The sequence below is a fragment of the Crocodylus siamensis genome, chromosome 11 (genome assembly GCF_052110815.1).
Source record: "Crocodylus siamensis isolate JL-2025a chromosome 11, ASM5211081v1, whole genome shotgun sequence".
Lineage (NCBI taxonomy): Eukaryota > Metazoa > Chordata > Crocodylia > Crocodylidae > Crocodylus > Crocodylus siamensis.
The window spans coordinates 8,712,173-8,737,209 of NC_143405.1; the positions used below are offsets into that span (position 1 = coordinate 8,712,173).

Below are 25,037 nucleotides of genomic sequence, written 5' to 3' on the forward strand. Positions count from 1 at the left end.
ATTTCCATTTGCTTGACTGCCGACTCTCTGCTGCCTTCGTCTCCATAGATGGTAGCTGCTGGTAATAGCAGAGAAAGAAACATCCAAGCTGAGAAAATAACAGGTTATTTTCCCAGCTGTGATGTCAGAAGCTTGTCACGCTTACCCTTAACAGGCGAACAGGGCAGGCGAAGAACTTTGTCCTGCCGCTCAAAGTGCAGCCAGTGGCCCTGCAGAGAGACCAGGGGAAAACGCTGCTTTCTCCAACCTTCAGCTGGTGGCGAGTCCGAGTCGAAGGTGCTGATTTCATCAACACAGAGCAGATGCTTTCTTCCTGCCTGCAGGGAGCCAGCCCGGCTAGGGGGAACGAGCTGGCGTGCCACCTTGAGAAGAGCCATCGGCACAGCGGAGCCCGGCTTCTTGTACAACCGCTAATTGTCACAGGCACCAGAGCCCAAAGGGGCCACCTCTGTGACCACATCCCAGCAGGGCTGGTGACAAACAAGGCAGCTTTGGACTCGCATGCAGAGAGCGACAGGGGAATCCTGCTATGCTCGCGGCTGCCCAGCCTCACCGTTTGCTCTCCACCAAGTCCAAAAAACGGTGCTCGAAAGCACTCGCAGTCACATCAAGAATCACACTGATGATGAGATGACAATTATATCCATTTGATTTTCTTTTAATGCTCCGTGAAAAAGGCGAAGTCATCGCAGTGCTCATTCGTGAATAAAGGTTGAGACCCCCCTGGTTCAGAGGCTGAACCCCTTTGAGCATGGACAGACACACACCGCAGCCCAACACAGACCCTCACATGTCCATCAGTACTGCCATATCCAAGCACCTTGCAGGCCTCCGTGTGCTAGCCTCTCTATGCCGTGATCTCTTTTTTCCAAATGCGCCATGGTATGGCCAAGGCACATAAGGGGCCTGCAAACAAGGAAAGACTTCAATCTGAGCCTCATCATCACTCCCCACAAAATTAAACACCCCCCCCCTTCAAATTGGAACTTAAATGTGGAACAAAATTGTTCAGTTTGCTCTCTGAACTGGTAACACCTTTTTCCTCCCTCTCCTTTTTAAACAAATCCTTTTCAGTCTGATCCCTCCACTCTCAAACGAGCATAGGAAAAGAACGATAAAATCCTCTTAACAACTTAAAAAAAACCCAAAATGCATTGTGAAGACAGTCTTTTTCTTTCCTCAGCCACCTATCTTCTCCTCCATGGCCACTTAGTCCTTAGCAGAGGAAGAAACAGGTAGGTGACCGGTTCGGTTAGGTTTCCTGCTCCCCTTTCCAATACAAAGGTATGCACTGGGACAAAAATGTGTGGCCTTCATAGGCACTTAAATCCACTGCTGAGATCACAAAGCCCAGCCCAGGGAAGAGTTTGGCCAACTAAGCACGTGAGGGACAAACAGCGGCAGCATAATGAACCACTCCTCAGAATAAAGAAACAAAAAACCCGTGTTCGCTGTTTTAATTCCCATTCCCGCTTCTCTCGGTGGGGAGCTTACCACATTTTTTTATTATTATTTGATTCTGTTTTGCTTGCCACGGAAGCCCATAACAAAGCCATCACCTCAACATCAATTCTGGAAGGCGAGTTACAATTACAAATTACTACCGCAATTAGTGCTCGCGCTTAGACAAATTAGAAAGGGGAATAAGAGCCTATTGATTGCTATTCATTCTGCTTCGTAGCGACCTTGCTCTGGAGACGATGATATTCCTTTAGCCTGTAAGCCAGATTTGAAAAAAAAAAAAAATTAATTGTAAATTAACAGTGATAACACACATTTCGAGTCAATTAATTCAGGCGGAATGAGAGGGCAGCAGGGGCAAGCATTTGTTAAGGCCTATACGGTTTAATTCTTCCTCCCCACACCCGATAGTGTAATTAATTTACCTTGGGGTGGGGGCGGGGACCTCACATAATGTGGCAGAGAACAAAGCAGTTAACTGGCAATGGAAAAATTAAGAGCCCATTATGTAAATATAGCATATTTCATGGCATTTAGGGGGGAGTTTGGGGGCCTGGGAGATAAGGAAAATAAAGAGAATGGCTGTTCTTTAGGAGGCTGCAATTAGCCAAGGCTTCTGTACCCGACAGGCTTGTTCTCATTTCCAAAGGCTTGGGTTGAACCTGCGGCTCAGGTGGGATGGAGGGACTCAAGCACCCGCTGAAGGGGCATTAGTTGGCTAGGGTCACCTGTGCCAGGGCAAGGCAGCCAGGCTCACCAGGGAGCCAGTCCCCATCTCTTGTCTAACTCAGCGCTAGATGGGGCGCTTGGAGAGATGCCCCATTTGAGGAGTCTCAGTCCCTGCTAGAGGTGGGCACTATGGTCTGCAAGGCCTGAGCCGCCTTCAGGATGAGGCCTCTCAGCCTCACTGTATGGCTGCAGCAACTCTGACCTCCCAACACAAACAAGGGCAAGCCAAGCCTCGTAAGAACTGTGCTAATTGGGATCTAACTTTTTTTTTCCAAGAACATTTATTTACATATATATATATTCTATATATAGATATATTTTATAGATATATATATACACACAGATACACATAGATATAACATACACACACACACACACACACATATATATACACACACACACATATGTGGAGAGGGGTCTGGCACAGACTTTTTCAGTAGACCCTCTGAGAAGGGCAGTGGGTAGGGGTACAGGTATAGAGATGGGTGCATGGTGTGAACTGTGTAATGGGTTTTTCGTGTGTTTTGAGCTCCTAATTGGGCTCTAACCCCAACAACAAGCGGAAGCCACCACATTTAGCTAGCATGGATGAAAACATGGCTAGCACCAGGGCGAAGCCTGCCTACAGGAGGGGCTCAGTGACTCTGATCCCACCTGAGGCAAGGCCTCCTGGCCAACATCAGGGCATGCCAGAGGGCACCTCCTGTAAAATGGAAAGCAGCCGTGCTTGGGCAACAACCAGGCAGGAGCCAAAGGATAAGTGCGAGCAGGGCTCTGCAGCTACATGAGCAGGGGCTTTGTGGGACCACACGGGTGATGCTGCATCTGCATCAAAATGATTGCAGGGCCAGGCAGGGTGCGAGTCACTGTGGTGAGGATGGCAAGTGGGAAGCCAGAAGCTGTGTGTTGGGCAGGGCATCCCAAAAGATGGGGTGGGACATTGGTGCCAGGGTTTTCATGCTACACAAACCTCAGGGAGTTGATGTTGATGAATCCAGTGGCATCGGCAGGCTCATAATCTCCTTGGACATTCATACTGCAAAGGGCAGCGCAGGGAGAGAAGAGGAGAAATAGGCAGTTAACCATGTGGGTTCTCCCGGGGATATCTGAGAGTCTGTAGCAGAGCAGGGCACTGAACTCAGCCTGGGTGTTTCAAGTCCTAGGCTGAAACTGCTGGCCTCTCCTTCCCCTCCTCTGGCACCCCAGCCCCTCTGTCCTTGCCCTTCAAATGCCTTCACCGGGCCCATCCCAGCATGCTGTTATCCATGGCAATGGCAGCGCTCTCAGCGCACGATGGTGCTGCATGGGATGCAGTAGACAACACAGCCCGCGCTCACCCTGCAGTACAGCAGTCATCTTCATGCCTGCTGCAGCCTGGATGGGGCATGGTTTCCACCAGGCAGCTCCTCCCACTCAGAAGAAAGATGCACTGCACCTGATTTTGGCACGCACTTCTCTGGCATGGCCGGAGAGGGCCTTCTTGCCACAGAAAAATCTCATTTTCCAGTTCCAGGTCTACCAGCCTCTCTACAGTGCTACGGCGCCAGTGCACCGGCACTTCTGCAGCAGTTCCCGAAAGGCAGTGACCTGCCCACGCCCACGCAGCACATTCGGCAGCACGGCCAAGGGTAGTACCCCCAGAGTCCCAGTCCCACATTGAATACAAGACCCTGCTATGGAGCAGAAATGCCAGAGGGCCGCGCGCACCTGAACCACGTAACGGATATATGTTGTGCACACATACAGTGGATGAATGTCCCATGGGAACCCAGTGTGAAGGATGGAGTGGGACTCGCATGATACACATGGGGCTGGGGCAAATCTCTCCCTGTCTTCCAGTCTGCTTCTCCCCCACTGGGACCTGCTTCCTTTTTCCCCTAGCAGAAGCCAAACCCTCTCTGGCCAAGTCCCTCCACCCCCAAGCAGCCTCTTCAGCTTGAAGGGACAAGAAGCTCCAGCCTCTTCATCCAACACAGAGCACCGTCTTTCCTCTCCTGCTTAGGAGACAACCTTATAAGAGCATCTTCTGCCCACCCCGTGAGACACCCAGGACCAGAGCTGCATGCAAAGACTGAGATCTGTCCCACACTCTGGCTTTGTCCCAAGCAGGAATCACTGGGACATCATCGCCCACTCCGGCACTAGCACCAATAGATGCACCAAACGCAGACCAGGCTTAGGGGATCCTCTGGACCTGAGCTGTGTTTGATCCCATGGCAGTAAAGGCGTTCAACCCCCACCTGCACTAGCCCCCAGCGGTGGGGCTGCTGGTGCCACTGTACACTACAGTGACAGTGCCAGCATTGCCAAAGGACCCTGGCTCACATACAGGCCAAACGCCTGTTAGTCCCCACTTGAGAGCTGCCCAAGGGAGGGCTGGGGAAAGAGCCAAACAACATCAGGCCCAGATGCATTTGCGCCTGGTTGGTGTAAACAGGTGCAGCTCCCTATGACGACTCCAATTTATGCCAGGGAGAAAGTGAGCCCGATGGCCATGCCGGCACTGCAACAGCTTATAGCTGCCATAGAGCCAGCCCTGCTTCACGTCTCCTTCCCATTTCATCCTGCAACATTGCAGAGAAAACCATGCCGGCCCCCGGCAACAGCCCCCGAAACCCAGCCATCGGGAAAGCACATCCCAAGCAAGCCAGCTCCTTGCCATCCAAAAAAAAAAACAACCCCCAAAAACCCCCAGCCACGGCTCATTTCCCAGAAACTGCAAACCTTTAAAAAAAAAAAAAGAGTTTACAATGATTTTACCTCCCCTGACGGGCTACAGAAAAACCTCTGAGCTTTTATTTTTGCTCATTCGAGTGGTTCTGACCTGCTCTATAATTACGTTACTTTCTACCTACTGTGCAGAGGCATTTCCACGCGGCTCTACCTCTCACAGCTTTCTCTCGGGTTCCTGTGACGCCGTCACTCAAAGGCTTTCAAACCAGCGATGTAGAAATCAAAAAGAAAAGGAAAATGGTTGGCGACGCAGTGAGAATAAGTGCCCCTGCTTTTCTCTCCCTCTCTCTTTTTCTCAGTCCCACCCCCCTCCATCCTCTTTTTTTTTCTTCCCTCTTTTTTTTTTTTTTTTACTTTATTCATTTAATCTCTCCGAGTGAGAACGCGAGGCATAATGAAGGGTTGGGACGGATTATTAGGAGCTGTTGATTTTGAGAGGGAGGGAAGGAAAAGAGCCAGAGAAGAGAAAGAGAGAAGATAATTTGACATTTACTCCGACTGATCTAAACTGATTCGGGTGTACTTATGGCTTATAAAGTGTTTAGAGAGATTGAAAAGGGCTGGGGGGAGAGCGGGGGAGAAAGAGAGGGAGAGAGAGAGAGAGAGAGAGAGAGAAACAGCAACATGAAGAAAAGGAAAAGTGTAAAAAAAAAATATTGACTGCAGAACAAGACTTGTGCTCTGATTTTAGACTCAGCTCAGAGGAAATGCTTGTGATGGAGTTAAAGGCAGACCCCTCGCGGCTGCACGCGCCAGTCAGATGAGCCATGCCCCCAAGGGAGCACCCTGATGTGGTGTGCCCCACACCAAAGCACCCTTGGTTCACATCCGTGATGCTGTCTCACACCCCCACATCACACACCATGCAGCCTGGACTCCCCCTGCCCAGCCCTGGGTAGCAGCCTGGGTGGCAAGCGCTGGGCATGAGCTTGCCCACAGAGCACGGGGGAGGCTGGACCACCTGGTTTCACCGATCAAAGTACCCTAGAGAAATCAAGCTGCAAGGGACCATCGTGGGAGATCATCTAGTCCAACCTGCCACCAGAGGCAGGATCATCCTTATCCAGACCACTCAATACAAGTCCACCGTCTAACCCATTAGTAAAACTACACAGTCAACCGTGACACAACCACAGGATATAACACCCTACCCTGCCACAGGTAAAGCCAGAGGACAGTGGTAGCTAATGCCTGGCTGCTGTGAGGGCTGTTAAAATATGCTCAAGAGATCCCAGGAAGGGACCACAACCCCTCTAGAGGAAAGCAAAAACCCTCATAAGTCCATATGAATCTGGCCAAGGGGGAAAATCCCTTCCTGATCCCAAAGCGAGGTGTGGTGTAACCCTAAACACGGGTGCAAGACCATCTAGCCAGGAGCCTCCACATTTAAATTCCAGCAGGAGCATTGACACATCTCAGTCAAAATCCCTAGCCTTCGCTGCAGCCAACACCCAGCGCTTTACTGGGAGGCAAAAACCAGCCTTCCTGACAGGTGTAACAGCAGGAGAGGAAAAAAAATCCTTCCAGCCCGATGTGGCAAGCAGAAAAGCCCAGAAGCTTGGGAAATATCCATAGTAGAGCATAGGCACAGCTACACCAAGATCATACCTAACCAACACCAGCACCGCCTCTGTACATCCCTGTACCACCTCCGCTTGTACCATGCCTGTACCGCCTCTGCTTGAACACCTCCAGCGATGGGGATTTGCTTGTGGCCAGACCGGCGTATGGGCTTCGCCTTCCATAAGGCAGAGGATGGGCCCAAGGGAAATGCAGGACAGAGGGGCTCTCTTCAACATCTCTGCCTGTCTGGGGCTCTGCCAAGCTTTCAGGAGTTTGGGAGTGCATTGGTCATGCCCATTCCCAAGTCATGGAGAAGGCAAAGTGCAAGTCTTCTCCAGGGAACCCGGGGAGAGTCACCAAGAGCCAAAGATGCCCTGTCCTAACAGCATTGACCATCACCCCCGCAAGATACTGGTATATTGTCACCTCCAGCTTACCTCACCAGCTCCTCATTGTACAGGGACTGAGGTGACTCTCTGCCCAAGATGTAGACCTGGCCCTTGAAGACAGACACACACACTTTCCCTTCCACCAGCTCCTGGGACTTGTTGATGCAGTGGCGGATGAATTCGCACTCCGGGCTGTACCAGAAACCTGCAGCAAGAAGAGAGAAACAGGCTCGGTTTTGCAGTCGGCACTTCTTTTTCTTCTTGGATGCGGATAAAGGAAATCATGGTAAATTAACCTGACCAGGAATGCTAAGATGACCTAGACGCTAATCTACGTGATGCTCCAATATGGCAAACACCAGAGGAGCTCTGGCTGTTGCCGATCGTTAGAGGGTTTTGGTGGAGGGAACCTGGTCTAGGAGCTAGACCTGGGCAATTGAACTCCTGGGGTCTATTGCCAGAGGTATTGGGGCTTGCTGTGCAAGCCTGAGCGAGTCGCATCACCCCTCTTGAGCTCTGGGTTGAGATGAGACTAAAGATCGCCTCCCTGCAGAGTGGATGGGGACGGGGTGGACCAGGCATCGCTTCTTGCTACAGATCAAGAGGCACAAGTTGGAGCCTCACTCTAGACTCATCCTCAACGGCCACCCTAAGCCGACCCAGGTAAAAAAGGGGGAAGGGACTCAGCCCTCCGGGCCGGGGAGTCAGAGGCAATAGGATGCAGTGCTAACCACATTGCTTTATTGTGCTCATTGTCTCCCACTGATATGCCTCAACCCCGTGAGTGCAAGAGGCCATCTAGGTTCAGGCAGACTTTGGGCCATCAGGTTGAGAGGTTTCACCCACTTGTGCTTTTAAACTTCCTCAGGATCCTTAGCAGGGAAGAGGTTAGAAGAGGGCTAATCACTAATACTAAATAAAAAATCCCAAACAAGCCCTCAAAAGGAGCCGGGGGGGGCGGGGGGCAGGTCCTCCCAGCACAGACGTGTGACTCTTCTGGGAGACCGTAACTGCTTTGTGGTGAACCTGACCTAGAGGAGCGGGACAGGAAGGCAGAGGTGCTTTTAAGCTATGGCTGGAGTTCGAGATGTATTGGGAACAGGCCAGTGGGAGGGGTGTGGGGCAGGCATCGGGACAGAGGGGTCTTTTGGGGCAGCACTGGTGACAGCACCTGAGTTCTCTGAAGGGGATGAGAGGGAAGGAAAGGAGCCCTGGGTGTCTCGGGCATTGGGAGCAAGGGTTAATCCCAGGGACTGGACAGAGCTCCTCTGCTCACAGGCAGGAGCCACAGCACTCCCCCACCCCCAGGACCCCACGACAAGCTCCTTATACCCCCACTGATAGCCACCGTGCACCAAAACAGAAACCGCTGAGCGGGAGGAGAGGAAGCTTCAAAGCCGGGCCTCGGCCCATTGCTTTCTTTCTTCAAGCCCCGGTGAGGACCCCTTGGACCAGACCGCTCCAGTAAGATAACACAGGCCGGGGGGGGGCTGACCTCGGGGGCGTTATCAGGCGAGAGAATCAGGGCCCATATGTCCCGGGCTGCCGCAGGTAGGCTCACCTTCCCCAGCCCTTTCTAGAGTAACGCTGCGGCTGTCACTCCGCGGGACAGACGCGTCTCTGCTTTCCCCCCTCTGCGGGCTGCCGAGGGGCCTTACAGGCACATCTGTCTGTCTGAGCCCCGATTGTCACCGGCATCCTAGCCCCATCCCCCGGGAGGGACCTGGGACACGGATTGTATTCCCGAGTCCCCTGAAAGCTGTCAGGGAAGTTTCAGGCACTCCCGCTGGCAGATTTAGCGTGAAGAAATTGAACAAGCTCATCCCGGAGCATCTCTCACGTGCATGCCTGTCAGTGCCAGGGAAGGTGCTGGGTTGATGCCCAGGCGCCCTGTGTTTAACTCTCATACAGACAGAGCCTGCATGAGTTTCCCCACCCTGCCCTGGCAGCATGCTTCAGTCCTGAGCTGTCAGGAGGCTGCTGGGCTAAAGAGGAGATTCATTTAGCGTTTGGCCTCTCTGCTGGGGCTGCCAGCAAGTGCGTTGGGTTTTGGACGTGAATCCACTTGGAACCATCAATGTCATTACTCACAAGCCGGTAACTCGAGGGCATCTTTTGGTTGCAAGGGGCTAGGACTGGCCTTGAACTGGCTGCCTAGAAAGGACAGGCAGGGCAAACACCTTTCCTGCCAGGCACGATTCCCACAGCAACTCCTTGTAGGTTGGATTTTGGATTCACTCTCGCTGCCCTCAGCAGGGAGGGCAAAGGAGGCATTTGGCCTCAGAGCGGAAGAGAGGAAACAGGGAAAGCTGTCTGAGTTAGTACCGGAGCCTGGAAGGAAGTCACATACACCCTTACCCAGACAGACGGCAGGGGGGTCACCATGTCCCTGAGCCTGGATCCCAGTTCACAGAGAAGGGACAGGAAATATCTGCAGCTCCTTGGTGGAAGATACGCCCATCAGGAATCAGGAGCAGGGCTGGGGGTACCAGGGATGCGTCGTGGGAGCCTTCAGAACAAAATCCCAAGGTGGCCAGACTCTGATGAGTGCATCTGTTCTCAGCTTGCTAAAGAAAGCTGAACTCTTTATCGGAGAGTCTCCTTGCCAAGGCTGCAGCTTCAGTGGCAGGTGTTTAAGCCTATGTCACCCAAGCTGTGATGTTTGGATGTCTTGTGATCTCACTTGGTGACTGGCAGAGCAGTATCTGCAAACGAACAACCAATCTGGGAGAAAAAACACCACCCAGTTTCTTCTAGTACCCTGCCAGTCAGCTTCTCAGGGACAAGATGGGGTAGCCTATGCGAAGAGAGAAGGCCTCCTTGCATGGCAGAGAGCAGCGCCGCATGGCCGGAGAGGGGTGCCCAGGACGTGGCTGGGGCGGGTAGAGTACAGCTGCATGGGGCTACATGCAGTGCAGTCTGAGGGCTTTGCATGGGAACCAAACAGGGAAAAGGACTGCGGCTGCAGGTTCAGGGAAAGAGAGCGCCCTGACAGCCTGCAACTCTACAGTCCAGCTCTCGCTGGGGGAAGAGCAGATGCGTGCATCTCCATGTTCAGCTGCTGGGCGCCAAGTGCCTGCCCAGCTGACTAGCAAATGGGTCCTGGGTCTTCTTGACTGGCAAGAGCACCCATCCTGACAGCCAGGCCTCAACCAACTGCAATGCCAAGCGCTTGCTGATGGGGAAAGCACAAGTGCTGGTGGGGCCCTGGGTCCTGCCTGCCTGCCATTCCTGTGCACTGTCCTGTCACTAAGTATAGTAATTAGCCCATTAAGCCCCCTGAGACCTAGAAAAAAGACAGGGAGATAGAGAAAGAGATAGGGGGAGAAAGAAAGGGATTCTATTTACGTGTCTTCAGTGATCCAGAAGTTTTATCTCTCTAATCTCTGCCTCTCTCTGCTCACACACAGGTGCCCTCTCAGCTTTCCTTTCCCAGCTGGACTTTGGGGACTTGGGGCTGGGAGCCATTAAGGGAACACAAAGGGTATTTTTCTTTCCTTGTTGGCTGCAAAGTCAGGTTGGATCAATGCAGCTAGGGAAGAGGCCGCTCCACAAGCTCCAAACACCTTGCATGGGGTAGAAGGTGCCCCAGTCCAGGATGTGCCTCCATGGCCACCAAGCTGATTTGCATCTCCTCAACTGGTGTTTTGCAGGCTTGCACCATGAACTGAAGGCAGGAGAGGGCTGGGAGGCCAGGCATGTTCTTCTGGCCTGACTCGGTCGGTCGTTGCAGGGATGGAGTGCTTGGTGGCCAAGACAAGCTAATTGTAATGCCTCCCCTCTAGGTATCCTTCAGTGGGGACACACACACTCTTGTGCGGTTGCTCCGTTTCTCCTGCCTGCTCTCTCAGGGCACACGGTGTCTTCAGATGCCCAGGAGTAGGAGCTCCAAATACTGATGCACAACCAACCCCCTCATGCTCTGCTGGAGGGTATAAATGAGGGTATAAATGCACCACGGCACACTTCACACTGAAGCACTTCCAAGCTGTTCCTGTTCCATCTGGGGGTAATTTTGATGTGAGGCAGGCCGACATGCAGCACATCGTTCTGCGTCCTCCGGACCCTTGTTCTTTTGAGGGCCTGAAACACCACACATGTTCTGCTTGTCCATACTCTGATTTTGCAATGTTGCTGTAGCCCCGTGATCCCACCCAGCTGCTCAGCGAGTTAGCAGCATGACTGCAGATACCACGCTGACTCTTCTTCTGGTATTAAAGCATTATGGCAGGTAGCAAACGATCTAAAGGTAGGTTTTGAGCGCTCGCGGAGTTGTCTTGGATGAGGATATTTTTGTCTGCATATCTAGCATGTCATAAAAAGGGCAGGAGACAGGACAGTGGCACTTCATGAGCTGAGCAGGACTGAGCCAGGCCAGCACTTGGGTTGGATGGATGGAAGACCCGAGTGCCGCAGCAGTTGAGATCTGTCGTTCCCTACGTGACTCTCTCTCATCTGGGTTGATCCTGGGCCAATACTCAGTATCCTGTGCTTCCAGAGACACCACAGAATCACAGAAAAGTATGGCTGGAAGGGACCTCGGGAGGTCATCTACTCCAACCTCCCAGCCATCTTTGATGAGATACGTAAAAACAAAGTCCTCAGCACTGTTTCGTGTTGAGGATGCCTTAATCCCATCAGAGTGCAAATCTTGGAATGGAGGCCAAATTCTTCCTGACCTCAGTGGTCACATTTGCCCTTCTTGACTTCCCCTTGCTGTTCCCATCAGATGTAGGGTAGTTCTTCACTCCCCGTCTTACACGGTGTTACAACATGAAAGCAAGCCATTATAACCAGCTGCACCCTTCAAGCCCAGGCCCAATGCTCATGCATCAGTTCGCTGTATTGCTAAAATGATTTGGGATCCTTTACGGAAAGGCAGCAGTGCACATAAGCCCAGTGGCACAATCGCCATCAGGCTAGGATCCCAGCTCAAAGGAAATAAACTTTCTCCTTTAAACAACAACTAAAGTTAAAGCTTTTGTGATTTAAGAATGATTTGGGATTTTTTTTTCTTTCCCTGTAATGGAAAAAAAATTAAATCCAAGACACATTAAAATAATAACCAGCTACTTAAATACTGGATCTGACATCTCCAGGTGTGAGGCGCTCTCCCCACTCCCTCCCTCTTCACCCCCCACTGCAAACAAATTCCCCACTTGAAGTGATCCGGCTTAATAGCCTTCCCACTTTGTAACTGCAATCCAGCCCTAATCATTTCAATCTGATGGAGCAAACAAGGTCTGTGGGAGACAATGGCATTTAAACACCTGGTCGTACCTGGCAGGGTGAGGGGAGCAGAAAGCTACAGAAGTCTGTTTCAAAGTCGCCTTCCCACAATGGGATCAAACGGGGCAGAGAGGTTTGGGGGGGGGGAGGGAAAAAAAGATAAACACTAATTCTCTTAAATTCAGAGACTAGTTACAATAATTAGGTGTTAAAGAAAGACGAGAGCATGAAAGCCAGGTCTCCAGCAGGCCCCCTCGGGTGGGTGGTAACCTCACACTAGCAATAGGATAAAATTGCTCTTCATGTCCTTTATTTCAGGCTAGACTCGAGCTGAATTATTTATTGTATTCATGCTCCGTCTGACGAGTCTCAGCCATTATGATTCTTTCCTGGCTGGGGTCCTGGCTGAACCAAAAATGGGGTCTCCAGCTCGTGACCACACTGCAGAAGAGGATGCTAGCAGCAGCTCTCTTTTATCAAGGCAGGCTATCCTTGGCTCCACAGAAAACCTCCTGTTCACAACAGTCAGCCCCCCCCCACACACACACCCCGCTATGTAGGAAATCAACAGCTGGATCCTGGACACACAATGCAACGGCTACTACACAACAACCACAAAAACCTTTAGCCAATTCATACAACAGCACACGAAAAACACTACAACACGCAAGGCAGCCTTAACTCTGCCCTCAGCAGTGCTGCCAGTCTAAAATCTTCCCTATCTTGTTCCCCTCGCCTCTCAAGAAGGAGTCTCCATAACTTTATTTGCATGATGATCTTGCGAGGTCCCGTCCAGCCCCTTACAATATATGAATCTATATATACACACAATTAATCCTCAGCAGAATCGTGCCTTGACTTCTACTGCTCTGACCCCCTTGGCATAGGGTATTACTACTAAGGTCAGTATATAAGCCTAGGGCATTACTACTGACTTAAAGCAAAGTTTGGCTAGCCATGGTCTCAGAGAAAGAGCTGCAACAGATCCTGACCTGGTGCAAGATTAACAGAGCCATGCTGATTTGCACCAGCTAAGGATTTGACTCCACCGCTCTGTAGTTAGAGAAGCCATGGCTAGACCCCTGCCAGGCTGAAGCCAGCATGTCTGGAGTAGTACTAACAAACCCACCAGCGGTTCTGTCAAAAGCTCTCCATGCTGGAACTGGTTGCTGCCTCCAGATGAAGCAGCTGGACGACTATCTTGTGGAAAGGTTACTTGCTAAAAAGGTAATTATCAGTTTCAATTTTCTAACATCTGGCTTTGAGAAAGCCTCGCTGTCGATTCACTGAAAGGAGACTGATTTCCGCAGAAAAACCCATGGCTTCCACACGGACAAGGGCGAGGACGATGCGAGTTTAATGCTCTGCCTGGGAGCATTTCAGGCAAGGTGCACAGAACTCACTTTTGCTCACCAGGAAAATAAGATGACCATTACCCCCAAGAAACAATAATCCTGCTGCTTACCAATAGCAAGGTCATTTAGAAATAAAAAAGTTACACTTTTTTTTAAATATATGTTAATACAGAATAATACAACGAAATAAAAATAATCAGAGGCAGGTGCTGCATCAGAAAAAGAATTAAAGCAATGGAGGTGGGGAAAGACAGGAGCTGGATTTGGCATAATACTCTTTTTGGTCTGCACAAAGGAGGCCAGTGATGGACCTCACAAGGAAAAAATCCTCGCTGTGGCCAAAACCCACCTCTGCAGAAGGCCAGAAGCACAAGACAAAGACATCCCTAAAGCCATCAAAACAGGACTTAAACAGCACATAAGCTCCTGCACCGAATGGAGGAACAGACAGAGACTGAGCTGTCGGAGGGAGCTGACTCAAGGCTGGGGAGGAATTGCTGAGGAAGAAGCCAAGAGCACAGGAAGGCTTGGGCATCTGTCTTTGGATGGGGAGAAATTAGCACTGCTTCCTCTTGTGAGAGCTGACGGGAGGGTCTACACAAGACGTTTACTGCAGTTGACTAATTAGCTCTGTAGTAAAGTCTCAGCGTCTACACGTGAGGCCCCATAGACCACAGTAAACTAATAAACGCTGCCCTAGGATAGTACTTGTCAACACAAGTACTATCCTACAGTAGCATTATTTAGTGCACCACAACGCACGTGTAGACCCTGACGGGGCTGCCTGGGACACAAGGGTGCTTCAGTGTGGGTTAGCCTAGTGTGGACTACCGGCTAGCCCCACACTGGAGCACCCTCGTGTCCCAGCCTTCCCCTCTGCAGCACGCTGAGCCACGTCGGGGCAGCCCCAGGCTGGCAAGCTGACCCGCCGGGCCCCTGCCAGCTGAGGCTGCTCCAGCCTAGCTCAACTCCCCGGTGCACATTCAAACACAGTGCCCAGGAGCAGTAACCTCTGGCGCAATCAGCACTGGAGTTTATGTTGCACTAATATCACGTGTAGACGCACCCAGTGTTTCCTTAAAGCCCCAGCTCCCGAAGTCTTGTTATTTCATAAGATCTCAACCTCTGGTCTAAAAAGTATATTTCCAGCTTTGGTTATTGTGGAGAAAACCAATAAATGTGACCGGAATGAAGTCAGGGGACAAGTAAAAATCAAAACCACATTACTGTCATGGGCGGGAGGAATCTCATCCCTTCCAGAAGACTTTTGTTTCTCCATTAACGCAACACACCCCAAGTGTACAATATGCAGGGACACAGATGCTCTGTCATGAAATAGTCCAGTTGTGAGCTCATAGAAACAAAATGTGGATTTTGCAAGCGCAGGGAGGAAAAGCCACGGTTGCTTTTAGAGGATCTAGAAATGAACTTGGTTTCCTCAATTTAACTCTAAATAATGGCTCTATTTATGCAAGGAGTGGCTACAGCATGGGTACCAGCAAGTGCGGTGGGGAAAGCGGGGATGGACCACTCAGGAACAACCTTCCCTGAGGTAGAAGAGTCATGTCCCATTTACCCATGGGTCTCCCTAGCTCCAGCCCCTGTTGGCAATGGTGGGAACTTGGAGCTGAAACCAAGACTCATCAAACTTTCCCCATTCAGGAGGCTGAGCATCAGACAACAGCAGGTGTCCATCACTGCTCTCCTGGGCTAGAGATGAACCAGGGACCATCTGCATTGAGCCAATTAGGTCCTCCACCCTTTTCTGTCTTCTGATCATTCGCACCCCAGTAATAGACTCGACTCAACTGCCCGACTGGCCACGTGACTGGCAGGCTGAGCTCTCAGCTGCTGCAGTCTCCTAACAACAAGCGGATCAGAGCTGCCTTAAAAACCAAACTTTGTCTCCTGCTTCATTATGTTGCTCCATCCAACCAAACCCTTGATAACATAAAAATGCACAGTGCCCCATTGTGGGCTACACACCGCATAGCACGTTTCTTCAGTACAACGAATGTAGGAGCACAATGCTCAAGGGCTCCAGGGAAGGCTCGGACAAGATCGTAATGTGCACCACTTCCCCCATAAGACCTGTCTGTGCAGCAGGTCTGCAAAATTCAGCTCTGGGTGCGAAGCCTCTTGGGCTATGGAGGTGTTTAGGCCTAATGCCACTTTCAGTTCAGGCTTAAATCCTGTGGCTGTACTTCCAATATGTGAAATGCAAGCCACGGATATGTCCCCTTCTAACACACCCCAATACGTCACACTTTACAATAGAGCAGCTTGTGGCATTAAGGTCATTGGTCTGTAAAGGCCTGGATCCTGTCTCCAGTAGCGCCCCACACTTGATGCTTCAAAGCCCACATAATGCACTTGGCCAACAACTACCTTCTTGACTGCTTCAAGGGATGGGCATATGCCCTGAAGCATGAGATGTGATCCCCCCCACTAGGCAACCCAGCAGGGGCACAGGTCCTCGTGGAGTGGACCAGCCCTTTTACAAAAACCCGGCTGCGGCATGTTGCCGGTGACCTCCTGCAGCAGTAATGGAGCCCGCGTGTCACAGCGGTGGGGGTGAGGGATGGACTGAGCGGCAGAGTTCAGGGCCAAGTCTGAGCTCCCCGGATGCTTGAAGGCTTGCTCCTAATCAGTACCTCTCCATGGATGCAGAGAGCACTCAGTCACCTCCTTGACATGGTTGTGGCATTCTCTAGCGACAGATATTGTGTGCAAAAGGAAACACAATTATTTCTGCAATATCAGCCCCCCTACAGGATATCCAGGGTCGCTCTAGATTCCCACAGCGTAAGGAAGACAGAGCACGGCCCTCTAGCTTCGCAATGGCTCGTCTCCGGAGAACCTCCACTTCTGCAGGTGCATCAAGACAAGGCTGCCGCACCGGAGCCAGAGTAAACCATTCAGCTCTGGCATGTGCTGGATGACAGGAGAGGCTTTACCCATCTCTGCCCAGCCCCGAATGTCGCAGCCTATATCTAGTTCTTGTAAAGCTGAAGAAGCCAAACAAGCAAGTGGCACTTGCTGCCTTTAGCAGCAACAGGGCCTGTGCCGTTCTGGGGGTGCGATGGGAGGAGGGGGAGCCTCAGTTTGCAGGGGATGAACAAGGATGACGGTACATACCGTTGTACACCAGCTCTGAGAATTTCAAGGCGAGCCCCTGCTTGATTTTCCGCACCTCCCGGTCCATGGTAAAGGCCTCAATATCTAAATGAGCGTGGTAGAGGATCGTCCCCGCTGGGGTCTCGTAGATACCTAGCCATTTTTCCAGGCAGGGGGAAAAAAAACAGAAAAAGAGAGAGAAATGCATGAGCCCGAAACTGTCAGCAAATGACAAAAAATAATGACTTGTCTGACAGAAAGAGCCATGGTCGAGCCCATTCAGTCCCAGCTTGCTGTAAAATGCATCTGTCATTATATTCATGCTGGGGCCGAGACAGTCCACTCCGCACCTTGTGGAGAAAATTTCTAGATTCCCCTCTTTGAAGAGGCACTCTGAAGAGGCTAAATGACAGGGTAGAGGAGCCGATTCCCCCACCGATGCATGCCCACCGGTCTGCGGCTGAAAACCTGTAATTAAACGAGCGACGCGGGGCACAGGCGCGGGGAGCCGGGGGCCTGAAATACCCTCCTCTCCCCTCCACCGGCGCGAGAGAGCGCCGCGCCTCAGCTGTGCAGAAATAAGGCTACCTGGGGGACGGGAGTGCCACCTCCTTGGGGCTGTCGACCCCCCCAGCTCTCCCCTCCCCCCCGACCTTTCTGCTGCCTCCGGCATTGCACCAGAGCTTAGGAAACAGCCTCCGCACAAGAAGTTTAATTATTGTGATGACTGACTGCTGTGGGCCCAAGCTGGGGGGCAGAAAACCCAGGACTGTCCTTTGTTCCTGCTTCTCTGGACTGGTTGTAAACCAACTTATTTTTTGCTGGACCCTGGGACATCCAGCATCTTCCTTCCCCTCCGCATCACGCGCGCACGTGCTGCCTGGTGATGAAACGTAGATCCGCTGCCACGTTAAGACATTGCAGGGATCTGCAGGTCCACGTGAATATGCACACGCTCTCTGGACATACCAAATGCAGCAAGGGCACTCACCAAATGTACAAACACCACCCCCCAAAAAATACCTGCCCCAGCATGCACATAGTACTGTACCTAGGCTCCTGGCGGCCCTGACAAACTTTTAGTATCGAGACCCCCTTCACCAGTGATAATGATAATACTAATCAGACAACGGAAGAAAAATTACCATTTTGGGCCCCCTTTCTGTTCGGGCTCCGGGCAGCCGCCCGGTTCACCCATGCCTGTGTCTGGGTCTGCATGCACACACAACATGTCTAGCTGCAAAAACCCGTGCCTATCCTGCCCTCAACCTGTGCGCAAACCTAAAAAGAGCATCCCCTGCCTCTTCCACCTTCTTCTCCCTAATTTCTAACATGGAAACGCAAACTTCCACCGTGTTGTGGACGCACTGTTTTTACCCGCCTGCATCTGGGGTCGCAACGACGCAACTCGGGGTTTAAGGGCGACTAGTTAAATCCCCGCGGCAGAACCAGCAGGGGGAGCTCACACGTTGTGTTTTGTTGTGTCACACCACAAAAGAAGGAGACACCCCCCAAAAGTCGCTTCCTAGCAAACACCCCTGGAGATTTCGTACACACCGACTTGTGCTAACACCTAACGTCAGGCGGGCAGTTTGCAGGCCTAGCAGTTTTGTGGGTCCAGCCCACGCACACGGGGCTGTTTTCAAGTACATAAAACAAGGGAAAAGTTCAACCCGCTGGAAAATCCAGCACGAACCGACGGCCGGCCGAACCCTTGCAGAGTGGCCATGGAAACACAAAATGACTCAGCGATGGAAAGTGCCTTTGTCTGTGCTCTGGTACAGAGGACGCACCGGGCCAGACTGGATCACCGGGCCAGAGCATCCCCGCAGGGATTGTCTTTGTATTTGCTGTTTGTGCAGCGCCTCGCACAGTGGGGTCTGACTCTGTGACCAGGGCTCCTACATGCCACGGTAACACAAATAAAATCAGGACCATGCCCTGCCACCGCCGCCACCGCCAGCCGATACTCGAGGTATCTGAGCTAATGGCAATCACGGTCACAGGGCAGAGGACGGACAGGGAGGAGGGGGAAGGAAGTCCCTTCCTGACCCTCGGAGAGATCGTACAAGGTCTTCCAGCCTGCAGAGTGATTGCCCGTAGGCCTGTTCACATAATGACCGGTGCTGTTACCAGACACAGATTTATCCAGAGCTTTGAATGCAAGGAAGGAGGCAGGACAGAAGGAACCACACTGACCACTATGACTGTCTGGAAATGCCCCCGCTAAATCCCACTTCTCTTCAACACCATGAAGGACACCAACCGTGTCTTGAAGCTGCGAGGCAAGACGCGCTCCTAGTGGCACCTGCCTCGGCTCGGACCACGGCGCCCAGGCAAGACGGGCAAGCAGTGGGGGTGCTGTTAGGGGGTGCCCTTTGGAAAGCCAGCTTCAAGTAGCAGAAGACCTCCCGCAACTAGTGGAGGCTGCCAAGGGGGGGTCCCCTTATTGCTTCCCATCACCACCTGCTTTTGTCCAGAGCCTGGAGAGGGAAAGCGATGGCAGCAGGCCCCTGCCATCACTACAGAAGCCACCACAAGGTTACGGAGGTGAAAACCATGCTGCACCTTTCTCCTGGGGACTGCTGCGTGACTCAGTGATGTGGCCCGGAGGCAGTTTGGTCCTAGGTATTATTCCGGAGTGAACAATGTTCACCATCAAACTACCCAACACAGCTACCCAACTCCTACAACCGCTGACATTTAATGGGGAAGAACAACCATGCTTACGGCACCAGACCAGGGACTCGGGTTCAAATCCCGGGCTCTCTCTGTCTCCTTGTGTGACACTCAAACCTGACCTGATGTGGGTTCCTGTTCCTCTCCAATGGCTGGACCATGCACAGACGCCGCCATACCTGTTCTCCCTGGTCGGGAAGCAGGGACAGGTAAACACACTGCTGTAAACCACACCAGAGCAGGAATGGACAGAAGTATGCCTATCCCAGGGCATCCCAGAGAGCAGGCAGCTAAGGCTGCCTCACTGCCAAGCAACAGGTTGCCTGTAGCAAACAAATGCTCCTGGATGGACACAGGCAGATCAAACCTAACCTGGTATATATTACACCGGAGGTGTGTCACCCCCATTCTTTGCTTCATCTGTCCACGGCTGCTTCCACACCGGTGACATGAGTCTAGAGCGGGTAAATAGCAAGTCCCAGGGTACCCGGTCATTTGGGCTAGGAAAGCAAAAGACAGCCAGATATCCCACTCATCCCATCATTCCCTTGTGAGCCCGTGGCTACAGCAACTGAAATGCCTCATCCATGCTAGCCCAATGGCTTGCTATGTTTGGCAGGACTGGTGCCCTTGACTGCCCATTACACTGGGTGAAATGTCTGTCTGTCCTTGCCTGCAGAAGTTCTTGCCCTGGTATCTGGACAGTTTAATCAGCCAGGTCCAGGGGACTGTCACTGACTCAGTTTCCCCATCTGTAACGTGGGGACAACCCCACTCCTTTCCTCCCAGGCTGAGGTCTGTCGCACCAGTTTCGACTGCAGGCAGTTCAACGTGGGGCTTCCCTGGGTACAGGGATAGCACCTAGTGCACGTCGTGCTGTAATGCCGATCAGGAATAACTCGCTCACATCTCCTGTCATCCTATGGTGCCTAGGTCTGGAGGTGGCAGGAGCTGCTGCCTCGGGTCCCCTGGAGGGATGGGACCACTGGCAGGAGCAAAGCAGCAGCTCCAAACACAAGACTTGAGAGCAATAGAGGAAACCAAGCCCACGGATAACACAATTGAGATGCTCATGCCTTCCCTTTACAAGGTGTTAAAGTTAATTCGGGCTGATGAAAAGCTTGGTTTTTTGTGTCTTCCTCCAGCACCCCCCTGCTCCCCCCATCTTCCCCCTGATCACGGCAGGGGACGCAGAGCAGACGATTGCTCTCTGTCTGTCTGTTTCTTTATCATTTTTATTTGATTCCTGACAGAAACCTGATGCTAAAAGACTGCGGATCCGGGAGCCTTTGACAGTCGGAGTACGAACTACTGCGCAAGGAGGGGAGGGAGATGACAGCCGCGCTTCCAGCGTCGCCATGGAGGAGACAAGAGACACCTTCAAAGTGACACTCACAGCGTCTCCAAGTGTCTATTTTCATCTCCCCGTGTTTACAGGAAAAAGACAGAGGTGTCAGCGATACAGCCTGGCAGCACTTCAATCACACCATAATTACTGCTGAGAAAGGGGCTGGGGGGTGGGGGGAGTGGACGGGGATAAAAAGGCGGGGGGGACGGAGACAGCTGCTGCTGCTTAAAATTTTCTAATTTGTAACCTCTGCTGTCAGCTTACCTCGAATTGAGCAATTTTGCCGTATTGACTGTGATCCGTCAATTTGAACAGGGATCAATGTGCCGACATTCCACAGGCGAGGACGCCGCGGGCTCCCGACGGGCAGGGTCCCAAAGGGACAAGACACACCATGGGAAAATAGCACTCGGCAAGAGACCCCCCTGGGACGGCGGGATGCACAGCCAGCGGCCGGCAGACCCAGGAGCAGGCAGGGGCGTCAGACTCACATCCGAAGCGCCCACCCCGCATCCAGAGCAAGGATGGCAATATAAATGGAGTCATGAGAGCAGCAAGGAGGAGAGGGGGACTGCGATGGGTGCGGGAACAAGGAAGAAGAAATGTCTGGACCTCGACTGCTGTGGTTCCCACTGGCCGCGCGCTTTCAGGGCAGAGCTGAGACCAAGCCGCTGAGCTCGCCATGGGCAGGAATTCCCTCCAAAGCTCCCAGGCATTAGGGGCCGAGGTGGGGGGCGCTGGGCAAGCCCCTCTCTACCTCCACGTGGCACTGTTCCAACATGCTGTGGCCACCTGCCCAGCTGGACGAGGACAAGGCTGTGCCTGCCTGACCAAGGAGTCTGAGGGGCAGCAAGAGAAAGGAGGAAAGAGCCCCGGGGAACAGCAAAGCTCCACTCCTCCGATGGCGACGGAGGCAAGAAGCCCAAGCCGTCCCCTCCCTTCCTGCTTCCTCCCCACTGATTTCATTTACTTCACTTAATTAGCCCCCCTTCGGAGTTAAAAAGATAATTTGATAATGAGGATGTGAAAAGACGCACTAGGCAGGAAAGCTACTCCCCTGCGCAGCCGCCCCTCTTCTGCCGCCCCACGGCGCTTGGCAGCACAGCCCCATTGTCGGCGGCAGGCAGGAGCTGAGCTGCAAGCCCGAGGCTCCCAGACCACCTATTCATTAGCCCCCTTCCTCGCTCTGCAACAAGCACAACCAAAGCCGGGAGTCAAAGGCGGCGCAGGGCTGCCTGCCTTGCTCTCTCCTATTAGCCCTTAATGAACTCAATTCTCAATTAGGTGCTTGGTAAAAAAAAAAAATACAAATCAATGTCACTTCCTGCCCACCACCTCCTGCTCCAGTGGGCTCCTCTGGGCTTGGACAACGGGCATGGAGGAACGTGTAGGGAAGCTCTAGCACAACTGGCCACTATGGGGTGCGCTATGGAGAGCAAGGAAGATTTGATCCCTTTCTCCCCATCCTGCCTGGGGTGGGGCAGCAGTGTTTAAGTCACCTTGTAATGCTTTTGAGGCTGGAGTTGGAGCCTCATGCTGAAGCCAGTCTAGTCAATGGGCACAGGGAGTCCAGGATGGCCACCCTTGATGCTAGCCACAGCACTGCCTTGGAGACCACTGCCTACAGCAACCAGTGCTCTAAGTGCACCAGCCCAAAGGGCCACTAGGCTCAGACCGCCGTCTTGGCCTCATTCGTGCCCAGGAGGGATCAAGCAGCTCTGGCTGGTGTAGGCAGAGAAGCAATGGGTAGATTCAGCTTTCCATACGCAGTGGAGAAGGAGCAGCCCCATGGCCCACACACGGGTCTGCGGAGTTGCACCACGGACCCCGGTGGGCACCGTCTCCCATGCCGAAGCAGCCTCTGGAGGCTCCTGATCCCAGCACACACCTTGCCACGTCCACCTGCACTGCACCCACAGCCAGGCCCCAACCCTGCCAAGAGAACCAGGTGGGCGGCGTCTTTTGCCCGTGGGGCGCCGCACTGAAATTAGGCAGCTCGACCCAGAAGGGTTTGCCCACCTTGTTGTCTTTGATGCAATACAGCCTAAGTCAGGCTGGGTGCCTCACGAGAGCTATCACATGGGGGTAGCATGCTCCTCGCCTGAAATCCAGGAAGAAACAAACACTGAGACCAGATTTGCCATTCCCAGGGTCCAGGCAGCCTCTCTGTAATCAAGAGGACAGTCATGTGCTGCAGAAAATATAGGACAAGCCTGGGATGAACTCCCCCTGCCATACACTAACATCCCTGAGAGCTTAACTGCGGGACACTGGTTCAACCCACGTTACATACAGGACACTGCCAAAGTAGCTCTTGCTGGGGCACTATTTGTACATCCCACTGTATCAACACCCACCCCTCCTGGGCGCCTCTTACAGGGATCATCAGGCTCACTCAGCTGCCCCTTGCTTTGTCCCTGTTTCCTTTGGGAACCAAGACAGATCCCCATGCCACCGGTGTCTACATGGAAGAGCTCCCTCATCGTTGCACATCCCAGGCTCTGAGCATGTATCTCTGGGGCACTCACCTGCTCAACCAAAAACTTCTTCTCCCGTGCTCAAGGCAGTCCCTAAGGCCTTGTCTAAACACAAGCTGTTTGGCTTTTACCTAGTTAAAGCAGGACAACCCCCTCCCCCACGATGCAAGTACAATCACACCAGCGCCAAGGCCTTGTCTGCATGGAGACACTTTGGAAAGTTAATCCTAACCAACAGAAGATATACATTTAAACCGGTCTGGCTAAACCACGTTAAAACCCTGTGTGGACATGCTCGTTCAGAATGAAATGGAGCTGAATTCATCCTCAGAAGTAAACTAAGCTCCACCAATGAGGCTCATTTTAATTCTGACTCTGAGGGACCACGTACAAGAGATGAAATCACTTTAACTAATCCCATTTTAAAAGTTAATTTGGATTCAGTTTCTCAAGTGCCTCCCAAGTACATAGGCCCGGAGGTTGGACAAAGACACTTTAGGGGATGGACTAAGGAACAAGTAACAGCGAGTGAAAATGGGACGGGGACTACACGATGTATCCGTTGCTAGGTGCTAATCCAAGTGCCAGCTCTTACCCCAGGGTTAGGGGCAGCTTAACTACAGTAGCCACCTCTTCAATGAACAAGAGCTAAGTCCAGATGGCTAGATCAGTCCTGGGCACTTCTATATCTCTGAGAGCTCATGCCGCTTCGCAGCCCTGACCGACTGAGGTGTGCCAGCACAAAGCTGTCGCCTACCCTATAGTACTGCTATACCACTATAACTGCATCCACGCTAGGGACCATAATATAATCTACTGGCTGAAAAAAACCACCTCACTAACTCTCGCTACTGGCACAGAGCTTGTGTGGCACCAGCCCCTGTTCAGCAAAGCAACTAGGCATGAGCTGAAGTTTCATTCAAGTCACTGGGACACAAGAATGTGCTTCAGTCCTTTGCCAAATAAAGACGGGCTCAAGCACGTGCCTACAGGTTTTGGCCTCATCCATCAGAGCATCCCCACCCCATCCCACCACGAAGTCCCGGATCAGGGCCCCTTGCGGAAGCTGCCTGCAAGGGATACGTCATCTGTTTACACACAAACATGTAGGCGATCGCTCGGAGACAACGCGCCATAGATGAGCGTGACAGTTAAATGGAGTCTTGAGAAATTATTAGATGTTGCAAGGGTCACTGGAGCATGTCAGTGGCTCTTTAAAAATCAGGAAATCTCCACCAATTACTCAGCGCCCTGGAACTCGCGTGCTAATGTCGGGGCTTTTCTGGATTTCTTTTCTCTCTTTCTTTCAGCTGCACTCACTAAAAATCAAACTGGGTTTTTCCGAACCCAGCAACAAGCTTGGGAAGAAAGCTCTCCTCTAGTGTGCTGAGGGCAGAAGAGGGAGGATTATAGTTGGTTGTGAAATGTTATCACAATATTTAGCCCTGCCTTGCTGCGAAGGGCAAGTTCAACAAAGGGAGCACTTAATTAGTTATTAACGAGATTTAAAACAAAAAGGGAAGGAGACAATGGAAAGGGGTGGATAACTAGCCACCTTGTTATTCAGTGCTGAATAGGGCAGCTCCTGCCTCTGGGATTTGCAATTAAGTGGCTTGTAAGCAACGCTGGATGGGTTGAGGCCAATCCCAAGAGTTTAAACCAGAACTACAAGGACAAGTCAAAAGGATACGTTTAAAACATAATGAGATTTTTTTTTTAAATAGTGAGAAATTTGGGGGTGTTCATTGTCCATCTGAGGGCAAACATCAGTTGTGATACATCCTGTGCTTTCCCCAGCACCATGCAGAGCTAGAAGCTTGCATTTGCCAAGAAAAGCTGAGATTCTCGTGTAATCGCCTGCCTCCAGGGGCTGGGACTTGCAGAAAACCCACTGGGAGGTAAGAGAGGCCTGGGCTTCACTGTACTTTAGCTGCTCCACAGTAAAGCACTGAAATGC

The 25,037-nt window shown here is 52.1% G+C and overlaps 1 protein-coding gene across 3 annotated transcripts in view; it reads right to left on the bottom strand.

Annotated features, from left to right (window-relative positions):
• Nucleotides 1-1,432: 1,432 nt before the first annotated feature.
• The window catches only part of ASS1 (argininosuccinate synthase 1), a 65,661-nt gene continuing 42,056 nt past the window's right edge, over nt 1,433-25,037 (bottom strand). For all 3 annotated transcript variants that reach the window (XM_090022582.1, XM_090022583.1, XM_090022584.1), the window contains 4 exons: nt 16,598-16,729; nt 6,924-7,080; nt 3,161-3,226; nt 1,433-1,716 (listed from right to left, as the gene is read on the bottom strand). In XM_090022582.1, coding sequence (XP_089878708.1) covers nt 1,662-1,716; nt 3,161-3,226; nt 6,924-7,080; nt 16,598-16,729 — 410 coding nt within the window. In that variant the 3' untranslated portion in view covers nt 1,433-1,661. The remainder of the gene's footprint in view (nt 1,717-3,160; nt 3,227-6,923; nt 7,081-16,597; nt 16,730-25,037) is intronic.